Genomic DNA, 12,242 nt, shown 5'->3' with positions numbered 1-12,242 from the left:
TACTAGATTTGTGCTACATGATCCAAAAAAAGAGCAGAGAAAACATCATTGTACTCTGTGAAAAATTGTGTATATGCTGCAGATTCCAGTGATGTTGCATATTCTACTATACTTGACTTGTGCTACAGAATCCAAAAATGAGCAGAGAACACATCATTGTACTCTGTGAAAAATTGTACATTCTGCAGGCAAAAATATGGCCTTCTTGTCAGCATTTGCCTTTGTTTCTTCTCCCTGATTCAATTGGTTGAACATGCAGCTCACAGCAAGAAAGCCAATGTGTGTTCTTTTCTAAGGAAAGCAAGAAATACTTCCTCTATATGAGTTTCTTAGAAAATTATTTTAAATCCATTTTTCCGTTTGTACCCTCGAATAATCGTCACAAAATCATTTAGCTATTTATTAGTGTGGTGCTTCTGGGATTTTGCTCGCCTAACCAGATATCTCATATGCCATTTTCTACGGCTGCATCGGACAATATTTTCTGACTATAGTTTTCAGTACACATCATTGAACCAAAACTATATGGTCCAGTTTAAATCTTGGGAAATAAATATGTCGGCATCTAGATTGTTCCAAGCTCCAAACATTGCATTGAACACGGATAGTATATAGGACCAGAGAGAATCCATCTCATAAATTATGCAGAAAGCAACAAATAATATAAATTAAGAATTAGAGATAGGCCTGTACTTAACAAGTCTGAATTGATGATGAACGAGGTCTGTCTATACAACAGTCTGGTGATCATGTTCTGGAGCAGCATAAACAGAATCATTTGTGAGCAGGAAAGCACCTTGGATCTGAGGCTTGTGACTTGTGAGATCTTGGAAGTGTTGCATTGCATTGTGCAATGAATAATAGGTCAAAGTTTTCAGCTAGTATTTCAGGTCATCTGTTTTTTTTTTTTTTTTGGCTAGAGACAATTGAACTCTGCCATTTTACAGCTAAACAATAAGTTATAGTACCAAACTAATTGTTCAGAATTCTCTGCACTAGTGCACTTGGTCTGCTATCTGAAGCCAGTGCTATAGTGTTAGTATTATATTAGTACTGCAAGTTGGAAGTCTGGTCCCAGTGGCTCAGGTAAGCTTCACAGTGGAGCAATCTTTGACTTGCATTGGAATGGCATTAGACCAGAAAAAAATTGGACCTAATCCAGATTATTGGTCTCCCAGTGCTTCTTCACCACTTGCAAAAAGTATGTTACTTTAATTAATTCCATCATGCTGATGATCTAAGTTGATGAGCCTCCATTTCAACTCTTGCTGACTATTGGTTTAGTTGTAGTAACATGCATGTTCCCATCATTCCAGCTTGCTTCGTTTACTAGTTGATTTCTTTGTGTTCAGTCTTTGTGCGAGTCTGTTCAGGAACCGGAGTATCTGCAAATCTAGCAGCATGAATTTTCAGCTGGATTGTGATATGTGTGTGTGGCCATCCGCCTGACCCACTATAATGAAAAATTCAGTTATTTTTCAGAAAATACAGAAAAGAAAGAAAAAAAAGGTCCACGGCGTCGGTCATGGCCGTGGTCTGCATCCACAGTTTCAGAGATGATAGAAGGCAACAAATCTATTTGGAAATGACACTCTGACAGTAACAAACAGCGCCTGCGGGAAGAGAAAAACGCCGCGGGAGTTTTTACGGACAAATAAAGCTTTGATGAAGTCTTAACCGTTGTGAATTATTTATGGCCTCGTTATATTCCAGTTATAACTTAAACATTTTAGAATTTTATAAAAAAATATAACAACATTTATATCACTAAATTAGTTTCATTACGCCTAGCATTAAACATATATTCCGATAATTTCTTCCAAAAAAGTATTGCCAATTTTTCTATAACTTTGATTAAAAAAAAAGTTGCAGAGAAAATTGCGTCGTCGCCGCCACAACACCTGGGCTCCATCTCTCTAGTGGGCCGGGCTGAGAGCACCAGGCTTCAACCGGGGGAACAAGTTCACTTAGACTCCTTTAAGTAGTGGTCGAATCTGCTTCGTATATCTGAACCACAATACCGGATATCTCGACCCCTTAATTATCAAAACCGATGCAATTTGACTCCCTTGGTGGTTTTGGAGGGTGGTTTCACTGACGTGGCGGTGTTGACTTGGTCTTCATCCTACGTGGCGTTTATGTGGCACTACAATTAAAAATATATATATGGCGGTGTTGACTTGGTTTTGGTCTTATGGCATAGAGAGAAGCTAGAGAGAGAGGAGGAAGGGAAGGAGAGAGGATGACCTGTGGCCCCCTATGTTAGTAGGTACCATAAATTTTTTTATCACTAACAAATGGATCCCACATATATATTTTCTTAAGTTTAATGCCACATAAGCGTCACATCACCGTCACGTGGAACGAAGACCAGGCCAACACTGTCACATAGGTGCCAAGTCAGCGAAACCTCCCTTTAAGACCGTTGAGGGAGTCAAATTGTACCGGTTTTAATAGTTGGGAGTCAAATTGTAATTCAGGGGTACGAATTAGATTGGACCACTATTAAGGGAGTCAAAATGAACTTATTCCTCGACCGGGAGACCCCAGCCCAGCCCATATTAGCCACCGGGGGCCGGGGCCTGGAAGCCTTAGCCCTCGCTCGCCGGGCGTCTCCGTCACGAACAAGCGCCGCCGCCGCCGCCGCTCGCCGGTGCTATGGAAGACGCGGCCGCTTCTTATTCGGAGGCGGCGAGGAGAGGGAGAGGGGCTTCTTCTGCTGCTGCTTCGGCTAGGAGCCTAGGACGCCATGGCTTCCTCTCCGACGACAGGTACGACGAACTCGACGAGCTCCCATCTTCTTGACTTCTTTGCGCAGCATGTCTACCTCAGATTGAACCAAAATTCACAAAAACTCCAGAAAAAAAATCGCTAGCTTTCGGCTCAACTAGTGAGAACGAAGCTTACGGCACAAATCCATTAGCTTCCAGCTGCAGATTGTGAACTTTTCAAATCGCTTAGATTGAAGACTATCAACTCATATCTTGTCCTTCCAAGACCGAGTTTAAAGCTTCCAGATGGATTAATTTAACTTCTACATTGCAATTTTCATGCCATGCTTGCATTCCATTATTATTAGTTTATTTTTGGGGTTCTTATGATAGTGTGATGTATTTTTAGATGGATTAACTGAGTCAGTGGCCAAAAGGAAGGGCTCTCCTTGCCAACAAGATGATGATTGCCAAGATGACAAACGAATAAGATCAGGTGCAGACCTTCCAGAGGTATAAATTACTATAGTGCAAAGCCTACATGCATGTGAATTAGTTGTGGCTCGAATAGGAATTTGTAGGTAGGAGTAATGTGGTGGGCATGGGAATGTGAATGTTAGTGTGAACCCTTCATTTGGCCCGTGATATTTAAAGAGAAAAATTCATTGCTAAATTCACTCTCTACAAGATATAAAGATAGGTATGCTTATATAATTTTAATTCTTTTGAAGATAATTTTAGATATAATTTTAATGTTAGGTGTAGGTTGAATGCATCACATTTTCAGTCGTGTTTATATGATTCTGTTACTAATATTCTCTGATCCTAGTTGACGAACTGCATCTTTGGTTATAAGTTGTAGGATTTAATCACATCTGATTCAATATTGCCTATAAAGATAAGGACGATTCAGATAAATATCTGTATGAATTTACTCTTGTCATTGATAACTATACTCAACTTTGCTTTGACAATCTCCAAATCTTTTAAAGAGAAGTACTGAAGAAAATCCCCAGATATTGTTATGCACGGTTATTCATTCATCTGGTCTACTCATTCTATGTTCTTGCTGCAAAACATCCAGATGCACTATACGTATGCTGTACAGAGTATACATGTTTATTTCCGGTTCTTTGCTATTCTGTCATCCTTAGCTTATAATATCATATTGCACAGTATAACAACATGATTTTCCCGAACGCATGGAAATAGCATTTGTTGATTGAACATACCTATTTCAATTTTTGCTGATCCTTACTAATCACTGTCTGGAAAAAGATTTATGCAATATTCATATAAAGATCCCATGTCTCAGTCCACCAATTTTTTCGAGGGAAATTCTCATTCCACCTACCACAGCTACATACCAGTGTATTTTCTTCTTCTTCTGTATGTGATGCAGCACATCTTTGCATTGCTTTCGTACTTCCAGTACTACTGTTCTCACATTGCTTTGCATGCAGGACATTTTTTGGTACATTCATTCCTTAATGCCACTTCGAGATGCTGCTCGTGCTGCTTGTGTGTCTCATTCATTTTTACGATCTTGGAGATGCTATCCCTACCTTATGTTCAGTGAGGAGCTACTCCGATTGCAGGAGAGTGCATTTAGTGATGATGAGAGAACGAGAAATCTCATCAGCAAAGTTAACCACATTTTACAAAATCACTCAGGCATTGGCGTGAAGAAACTAGAGCTTGTTTTCTTGGATAGTACTGATGTGGACTTAAGTTATATTGACAGTTGGCTTCACAAGGCTGTCACACGAGGGATTGAAGAACTCACCCTGATACTGCCTATAAACAGCAATGCAGAATACAGCTTCCCATGTTCGCTTTTATCTGATGGTAATGGTAACTCGATTCAGTATCTTCATCTCTCTCGCTGTGCCATCCGCCCCACTGCTGATCTTGGTTGCCTGAGAACATTGTTGCATCTATATTCCGTGCGAATCACTGGGTTTGAGCTAGAGTACCTTCTTTCCAATTCACCCGCATTGGAGTGGTTGATAATGATGGATTGTAAAGAGATAGTTCAGTTGAAGATACCAAGTCTGCTGAAGCGGCTCCATACTCTTTTTGTGAGTAGATGTCAAATGCTGAAAGTGGTAGAGAGCTATGCTCCAAATATCGCCACCTTTCACTTCCGGGGTCATGTTCATGCAGTGCGAATGTTGGGTTTACTGCAAGTAAAAGACCTTGAGATGTCATGTTCAGATCACTCTAGCATTCTCTGCTATGCTCTCACCAATCTTTTGTCTATTGTCCCAAATGTTGAAAAACTTAGAATATCATCACAAACACAGGTAAACTCTGAAGCATTACATAATTATAGAGTAGCAATTTTACATAAAATTGTAGACATCTATTAAAAAATTACATAAAACTGTAGACATCCATTAAAATAAAATAATACGAGACATCTTTATGCAGATTGTCAGTACACAAACTGTACCAGGGAAATATCTTCGCCTCAAGCACTTGCATATATCTCTTAACAGGTCCCCAAACTTTGATTATCTTTCTCTTGTTTCTTTTCTCGATGCCTCTCCTTCACTCGAGACTTTCATCTTGCATGTAAGTAACTAGTTTCATCTTGTAAAGACAAGTAGTATATATCATCCATAAATATAACCATCTTTTGAAGTGTTCTCTCTGTTTTACAATTAATTTTGATCCTATATGTGCAGATATGGGACATATACATACCACTGGGTCATATGGGGCATCCTTGGACTCTTGGAGACTCTGAACAGCTGAGGCAGATGCCAGGACACCGCCATGACAGTCTCAAGAAATTCGAGGTCGTCGGTTCCTGCTACGCGAAGAGCTTGGTCGAGCTAACATGTCATATCCTTCAGACGACATCGTCGCTCGATCGTATTAAACTCGACACCTGTGGTTATGTTGGGCTTTGTGCTTCCGGCAGTGGCAGATGTTACCCACATTATACAGAACAAATCATGGAGGCCTGTAATTCAGTCTTGGCTATCAGGACATACCTACAGTGAAGTTTGAACTTGTTGAGCCTTGCAGCCGTTGCCCTGTACAGTAGATGCTAAGTTATTACCGGTTACCATGCCCATATGTTTTTTTTAACCATTTTTTTAAAACCCTACGGATTGCCGACATAACTTGTTGAGAAAGGATCATTGCATCCTAGTCAATATCTTTAATATATTTATTCACCCGTAAATTACTCCAGCACTTGTTGAGCAATTGTTGTACAGGTTACATATTTGTTGTACAGATCTCTAGTCTTAAAATAAGACATCACTGAAAAACTTTACCTCTGAGCAATGGACTGAGCAACTGTTGGACAGCTACTTTCCAATTCACTCGTGTTGAAGTACAAAATAAGCAGCAGCCTTCTCAATCCAAAAGGATATAACAATAACATGGAGTTCTGCCGCCTCAGAAGATGATAAGATAGAAAGCACCTTTCTGTAAATTAAATAAATTGTACACTCAAATGGAATTAACTTGGTACAGAAAGAATGGTGGAACTATTCAAATACTGGTTAATATCACAATATTAATCGTTTTAGAAGAATTAAATGAATATAGAGATAACACATGTCACTACAGAAAAGAGGCATCGTTATCAAAAATAGTGGAACAATAAAGCCACCATGTAAGTCTGAACATCAGAACAGGACAGAATCATGGAACTAAAATGTCCCTAAAGTTGCCGTAGAACAATTCTAGAATGTTATCGTGGCAAAATACAGTGACTATACGGATCGGGGCAGAAATTTGCATCATACTGGGGAGAACATCAGTATACCAGAGAGAACTGGAAACATCCAGTCTGTCCTAATATAACTATTAGCTGGACATTTTATTTTATTGTAGCACAAAAAGAACTCTGTACTGAAACAAGTTAATAACTTACAGCACAAAAAGAACTCTGTACTGAAACTTACAATCAAACATGAAGTTATGGTGGTCACTTGATGTTAAATTGTTGATATGATAATAGTTTTTTTTTTCCTTCCATTTCGTGAGTGAAATACAAGCAGAAACATCTAATGCAATGCAATCTCTGTATAATAACTTCAAAAGCTTCCACTTACCTGGTTTTCAGCAAGCAGATACTACCTCCGTCCTATATAATATAGGAATATAATATAGGAAGGAGGTAGTATGATTAACCATTCATGTTTTGAGCTGGGCCACGATCTGAAGTATCTGAGAGAAGCTTAAAATTTTCAAATTTCCAAACTACTGGGAACTAATTCACAGATAATGAATTAAACAAGATATTTTCAGGGATCTTCATGATCACGAGGCTGAAATTAGCGACTTAAAAACTGAGTGCACTGCAAATAAATAACTGATCAATAAAGGAAGAACAATCTGTACGGAACCAACCTGCAATCACACTTTCAGAGGTGGAAACTTTAGTGCGATTTTCAAATATATCCAGTTAGAACTGAGTAGATTGGAAAATATCCAATGTCAAGTTGTCGACTAATATTTTATCAGCCTGTAATGAACAAAAAATCACATATAAATATGTTACCTCATTTAGGGAAAGAACACACTACCCCCCAAAAGTCAGATGCAGCAACTCGCAACTTCTTATATTAGACAAGTACAACACTAATAGCTAGTGGTTTTAAGCATATAGTACAGTATATTGAACAATTGATAACTGGAAAAAAAATGCATATCAACTCTTACACTTGGTTCCATGATGCTATAGAGTCTTCAACAGAGACATCAGTGTGAAGTGTAAACAACTTGTCACCTCTTCAGAGTGGAACACAATACATGATATGCTACATAGTAATGAAACGAACATTCTGCATAACTCAAACATCACATCCAACAGAAAGTGAACTGGTATAGAAGCATCAAATTCAAACCTGATGCAAATAAAACTCATTCAGTACACTCAATTATTCTTCAAAATGGGTTTCTTATACCATCACTGTTACAGGGAATAACCAAACTGTTCTTTTCCACAAAATACTATGATACTGTAGAAGCTGCAAGCTAACATAACTTTAACTTGTGCATGAAAATAAGGAAATCTCAGTGAACTCCTCCTAACTATTCATTTTGCAATTTCATTGTGAAAGTTAAGCTCAGCACCGCGCTTCGAGGTCTAGTTTGCTCATGAAGATTGCTACTGGCTCACCAGGAGAAGGCGGGGTCTTGTCCAGCATAGAAGCATGCACGCCAGCTTTAGCACGAGCAGCCTCATCAGAAGCAGACAGGACCTCTGCATGTTCAAGGCCTACCTGCCTCTTGATCAGCTCCAAGTTCTCCTCGAGAACACTCATTTCACCAAAAGGAAGCTTCAAATTCAAAGCGTGGGGCCCAACACTCCTCGCCTCATCTTTTTTCGACTTGATGAAAGGCATGCAGAGCTTCTGGACTTGTTTGAAGTTAGTTTCCTGTCCGATGGAGCAGTTCTTCAATGCTTCATTAATCTCCTCATCAGGAGCAAACAAACGTGCTTGGCTATCAAATTTAGACTGGAGAACCCTCAAACATTGCTCTTTCCATCCATAATAGTTCTCATTGACGTAGACCAGACCAACAGTCAGCTTGTTTTGCTCAGATGGAGGAGGTGCAGTTCCCTTCTTGGGTTTCTTGGAACCAGATTCTTGCTTCTGGAGCAGCTTCCTGAATTTAACTATGGAGTCCTGTAAATATTTGTTAGCAATTCTTAGTGTGGGATCTGGGGTTCCAGCAATTGGCCAGCCTGCCTTTATTGCAAATCCTTCCTTCCTCAGGATGTTTCGCCACACATGCTCAGCATAGTGTGGACAAATGGGGGTAATGAGCCTAGTCTGCACCTCCATGAACCGCCATAATAATTCACGATTCATGCCTGCTGCTCCACAAGAGAGTCTGTACTCATCTCTAGCCAACTGTAGGTCATAGAACCCCAACTTAAGGGCATCTCTGAACATGAAGGCATTGTAGCTCTTCTCAGTTTCTATCACCGCAATGTTTATCTCGTTGGCAAACACATGGTCAGCATAGGTAGAGGGAGGCCCAGCTCTCAGAGAAGATTCAGCGGCTATAACCTCTTCCATCCATGCAATTTCTTTTGTAAGCCTCAAAATAGCAGCATTTGCTGTTTCAAAGACAAAGTTTGCATCATCCATACCATCACCGGCATCAGCAAGGGCAAATCTAGTGGCATCAGAAGAGAATTCTTCAATGGCCTGTCGAAGAGTTCGGAAATTCCCTGTGGACTTGGACATCTTCTCAGAATTAAGCATAAGATGTCCATTGCAGCGGAAACCACGAGGCCAATGATGCTCTGGAAGAAGTGCTGTATGATTGTAAATGCTGAAAGTCAGATGGTTTTGGATAAGATCCTTACCAGAGACACGAATATCAAATGGATACCAGTACTCAAATTCCAGCTTCATTTTGCTCAAGAGGGCAGGAGGGATGTCACTATTGGGTGCTGGACCATCACAGAACACATAATCCCAGACTTCATCTGTCATTTGTTCTGGTCTGATAGAAGATATTTCCTTGCCATACATGTTGCCATTTTGCAAAAGGTGAGAGATTGTGTAATATGCCATGTAGAGGGTGGAATCAGAAAGAGATTCTACAAGGAACTGCTCATCCCATGGAATGCGAGTACCTAGGCCAAAAGAACGAGAGCAGGCCCACTGGTTCAGCCAGCCTAACGTGTGTTCAAAACCATTACGAGTTTCAGCTGAGAATGTATTCATCTTCTCCAAGCATTGAACTGCCTTCTGCTTCCATTCAGTCTCACCATAAGTAATGTACCATTGATCTGTGAGAGCAACAACACACTCATCACCAGATCTCGACATAACTTTCTTCTCAGGCTCGCTATACAACACTGCTGTGCCTTCTTCCAAAAGCTTGTTCTTTATCAGTGGCTTCGCTTCTTGAACTTTTCTGCCATTGAACTCCCCTACAATCATTGTCCCATCAGTAAAACCTTTCAGATATGTCATCCTTTTTGCTTCAGCAAGCTTCTCCTTGTCATTCTGACTCTTAATCTTAAGATCGAGGCACACCTTCTCAGCAGACTTGTCTCCAAATTCAGGAATGTTGATTATTGGTACAACCTTAAAGGGAAGAACCCATTCATCTTTGACTCCATACTTCTGTCTCAAAGCTGGCTTTGCGACTAAATCCTGTAGTGCCATGAAATCATCTGGAGAATCACTTGGGACACTAGTCACAATGCCAGTACCTTTATCTGTTAAGATAGTAAGCATGGGAAGTGCATATATGATCTCATTGAAGGCAAGAGGGGATTTCAGTGGTAAACCAATCAGATCACTACCAGATAACTCCATTAAGCAAGTTGGTTTTTCTGGGACCCTTGATAGATTCTGATATGCAAGATTAAGAGCAGCCCTTGATGTAACAATGAAGACATCAGTGTCATTGATCTCAAAGGCCCCATATTTTCCATCAGGCAATACCCAACAGTTTGTCTGCCCATACATTGTCTCAGGTCTCAATGTAGCTGCTGCCAAATAAACATTTCTTCCTTCCATGGTCTTCAACTTGGGAGGAAAAGGTGGAACAACTTCCATTTTAATTAACACATATTCTTGTGGCTGTACACCTTCACCAGATGCTCGATCATGGTCAGCACAAGGTTGACCATCCAATGGAGAGTAGATTGTGTACCTCATATCTTTGACAACCTTGCCCATTTTCTTCAGCTTTCTCATTTGCCACCGGACAAATGCATCATAGAAGGGGTTCATGTCAGTAGTTATGAATGACCTCCTCCAATCACAGCCCAGACCAAAGGCCTTGAGGTCCTCCTTCGCCAATGGAGGGAAGTAAGTTAACCAGTGGTAAGGATCCTGAAATTTGGCGATTTCTTCATCTGATAAGCCAAAGCCTCTCATGATCTCCCACTGAAACTTCTGCATGCCAACCTTCGAAGCAGCCTTAGATTTCTTGCTCTTAAATTTATCTGGGACAACAGAAGCCGCATTGTCAGCCTGGCTACTATCAGCAACTTCTGCACTTGAATCATCCTCTACTTCAGGAAACGCTGGAGGATATCCATATTGTTGCGCCTCCCTAGAGAGTTTATCTGCTGAGGCCTTGATGGGCATTCCCGTACAGTGGAAAGCAAATGGCAAAAGAACATTTGAACCACGAAGCCTCTGATATGCAGCACCAAACTCAAGTTTAGACAAGGAGAACGCATGGCCCAAATGTAGCAAGCCATTCATGTAAGGATATGGAAAGTTGCCAAAGAACTTTTCCCCAGGGCCCGGAGGTTTATTCCCAGGTTCAGCCTCAAAAACCTTGCTCTCCTCCCACCATTTTTGAGCATCTGACTGGATCTTGAGTAAAATATCTCTCCGAGCAAAACTTCTGCCTCCATCAGGATTTGATGACATTTTCCTAATCAATCAACAAAAAACAAGTGGTTAAGGCTTTTTGTTTAATAAAATTGAACTCAGTCCAGTACTTAAACAATGTTTCTACACAAACAAGAATAACTAACCAACTCATCAAGCACACATAAAAAAATAAGTTTTTAATGAACCATTGTTATGCAATAAGATTTGATTGAAGTCTTGTGCTAAACATACCTACAACTCATGACAGGGCAAGTCATTGATATGAAGCTATTATGTGATCTAGGATAACAGGATCATAAATTTATAACCAAACAAACATCTTCAAGAAGCGAAGGGGGGGGGGGGGGAGAAAGATCAGAAAGAATTAGTTAATTTACACACTTAATAGCTTGAAGAGAAGAAAATTCACACTAACTCAAGTGTTCCATAAACCTAAAGACTAGGTGGATCATGCATCCTATGGATACTACAGCATATCCACAATTCCACATAATACCAAGGCAGACAAATGATGGAAAGAAGAAATCCACCTCCAGGAAATAAAGTGTGAAAAATACACTTCCTACCAACGGCTCACCATAACAAAAGGAAAATTTTAGGGGGGTTTTTTCCCTAGAAATGCTCATGTAAAACTACACGAGGAAGTAGATCCCCAACAATATAACGCAACCCAGTGACATAAGCAGAGAATCAACATACACTAAATTTCCACTCTTGATCAGCTACGACGATTAACTAAAAATCTTATCGGAAAAACGACGAACCACATTGAGTAATGAGCACTCTGCCCAAAGCCACACGAACCAATACGGAAAATAATCAATCCACCCCCTATCAACTAAAACGGCATGATAAAAACTAAAATCCCCAACACTGATGTGCTAACCCACCCACCCATCCAGACCCCTCCCCGACCCGTCTACACAAGGAGCAGAGCACAAACCGCACAGCAAATTGCATAGCATCAACGAGAAAACAAATTTCCGAGCAGCAGCTCTGCAAAGGGGGAGGCGCGGGGGATGGGATCGATCGGCCGGTCGGTACCTGACGACGGCGGCGGCGGCGGCGGCGGCGCGCAGGCGGGGGAGCAGCAGCCACAGCCTCAGCCCGGAGAGCAAGTTGGGAGCCAGCAGCAGCAGGAGGAAGAGGAGAAGGCGGCGGCGGCGGATTCTTTCTGCAGGGGATT

At 40.8% G+C, this 12,242-nt stretch overlaps 2 protein-coding genes across 3 annotated transcripts; one reads left to right on the top strand and one right to left on the bottom strand.

Annotated features, from left to right (window-relative positions):
• The first annotated feature begins 2,475 nt into the window (after positions 1 to 2,475).
• LOC127784157 (uncharacterized) lies at positions 2,476 to 5,722 on the top strand. Its single transcript, XM_052311351.1, has 5 exons — positions 2,476 to 2,771; positions 3,121 to 3,224; positions 4,175 to 5,017; positions 5,145 to 5,288; positions 5,402 to 5,722. Exons 1-5 carry the CDS (start codon positions 2,750 to 2,752, stop codon positions 5,720 to 5,722), a joined length of 1,434 nt encoding a protein of 477 aa, XP_052167311.1. The 5' UTR covers positions 2,476 to 2,749.
• Positions 5,621 to 12,239, bottom strand: LOC127784156 (leucine--tRNA ligase, cytoplasmic-like). 2 transcript variants are annotated; one of them, XR_008019452.1, is made up of 5 exons: positions 12,101 to 12,239; positions 7,583 to 11,096; positions 7,398 to 7,495; positions 6,002 to 7,200; positions 5,621 to 5,755 (listed from the first exon to the last, which is right to left on the bottom strand). XR_008019452.1 is itself a non-coding variant. In XM_052311350.1 (2 exons), the coding sequence occupies exon 2, from the start codon at positions 11,090 to 11,092 to the stop codon at positions 7,805 to 7,807; it is 3,288 nt and encodes a 1,095-aa protein (XP_052167310.1). In that variant the 5' UTR covers positions 11,093 to 11,096; positions 12,101 to 12,239; the 3' UTR covers positions 7,576 to 7,804. The 2 variants fall into 2 exon arrangements, 1 of the variants encoding a protein (XP_052167310.1); XM_052311350.1 differs by lacking the exons at positions 5,621 to 5,755; positions 6,002 to 7,200; positions 7,398 to 7,495 and having other exon boundaries at positions 7,576 to 11,096.
• Positions 12,240 to 12,242: the final 3 nt, after the last annotated feature.

The sequence above is a fragment of the Oryza glaberrima genome, chromosome 9 (assembly GCF_000147395.1).
Source record: "Oryza glaberrima chromosome 9, OglaRS2, whole genome shotgun sequence".
NCBI classification, from domain to species: Eukaryota; Viridiplantae; Streptophyta; class Magnoliopsida; order Poales; family Poaceae; genus Oryza; species Oryza glaberrima.
This window is presented reverse-complemented; position numbering and strand designations above follow the sequence as displayed.

Excerpts from the sequence above, each read along its gene's own strand:
- LOC127784157 (XM_052311351.1), top strand. The coding sequence starts at position 2,750 with ATGGCTTCCTCTCCGACGACAG. Across the intron at positions 2,772-3,120 it reads GGCTTCCTCTCCGACGACAG|ATGGATTAACTGAGTCAGTG; the intron begins GTACGACGAACT and ends ATGTATTTTTAG. Across the intron at positions 5,018-5,144 it reads GAATATCATCACAAACACAG|ATTGTCAGTACACAAACTGT; the intron begins GTAAACTCTGAA and ends ATCTTTATGCAG.
- LOC127784156 (XM_052311350.1), bottom strand. The coding sequence starts at position 11,092 with ATGTCATCAAATCCTGATGGAGGCAGAAGTTTTGCTCGGAGAGATATT.